The sequence below is a fragment of the Sinocyclocheilus rhinocerous genome, unplaced genomic scaffold (genome assembly GCF_001515625.1).
Source record: "Sinocyclocheilus rhinocerous isolate Xijiao unplaced genomic scaffold, SAMN03320098_v1.1 C35829570, whole genome shotgun sequence".
Taxonomy (NCBI): domain Eukaryota; kingdom Metazoa; phylum Chordata; class Actinopteri; order Cypriniformes; family Cyprinidae; genus Sinocyclocheilus; species Sinocyclocheilus rhinocerous.
Window position 1 is genome coordinate 1 of NW_015764843.1, and position 653 is coordinate 653.

General features: G+C 45.6%; 1 protein-coding gene across 1 annotated transcript; it reads right to left on the reverse strand.

Moving 5' to 3' along the window:
* Positions 1-6: 6 nt before the first annotated feature.
* On the reverse strand, positions 7-446 carry LOC107735151 (homeobox protein Hox-D9a-like; the record flags this gene model as incomplete). The annotated part of the gene is made up of 1 exon (XM_016546930.1): positions 7-446. A coding segment is annotated over exon 1 (372 nt), but the record flags the coding sequence as incomplete, so codon positions are not given.
* Between the last annotated feature and the right edge of the window lie 207 nt (positions 447-653).

Sequence of the window (653 nt, forward strand, 5' to 3'; positions counted from 1 at the left end):
CCTTTTCGAGGGTAAACTTTCAGTCTTTGTGCCGCTGTGCCGACTGCTGGAGGGGAGCCCCGATAGAGAGATATGGTTTGAGACTGGTTCTATCCAGGAGCGCACGTATCTGTTGTCCGAAAGATGGGTCTGGTGGACGTATGGATGGTAAATTCCGGACACAGCAGCAGTAGATGGTTGATGAACTGAGGTCCAGGACGCAGGGAACACGGCTGACTTGGGAGCGAAGCTGCACGACGAGAAGTCCGCATTTTCCCCCACACCTGACGGCCTCACCGTGTGTGAGCCCTGGACATAACGCGCTCCGTACACATCCTCCGTGTCGTGCCCCATAATAGAGTCCACATAATAGCTACTGAGAGCTGAACTAGTCGACATTTTTGGATCCCGTCGAACTCATATAAAACGTTACTCTGTTTCAGAAACCTTGCCTCTGAACAATCATAGTATTTTTGCTGCCTTCATCTCCAGTGATTGGTTACATGAATCACGTGATCATATTTACTAATACAGAGAGTAAATCAGTCCGCTGATAACGGTATGTTTGATTTGTACTCTTAAAAAATAAAATAAGATAAGAAATTATTTTCATCTGAACTTAGCTGTAGTGGTATTCTGCATTCAACCTGTTTTAGACCACGACTGTTTTTTTA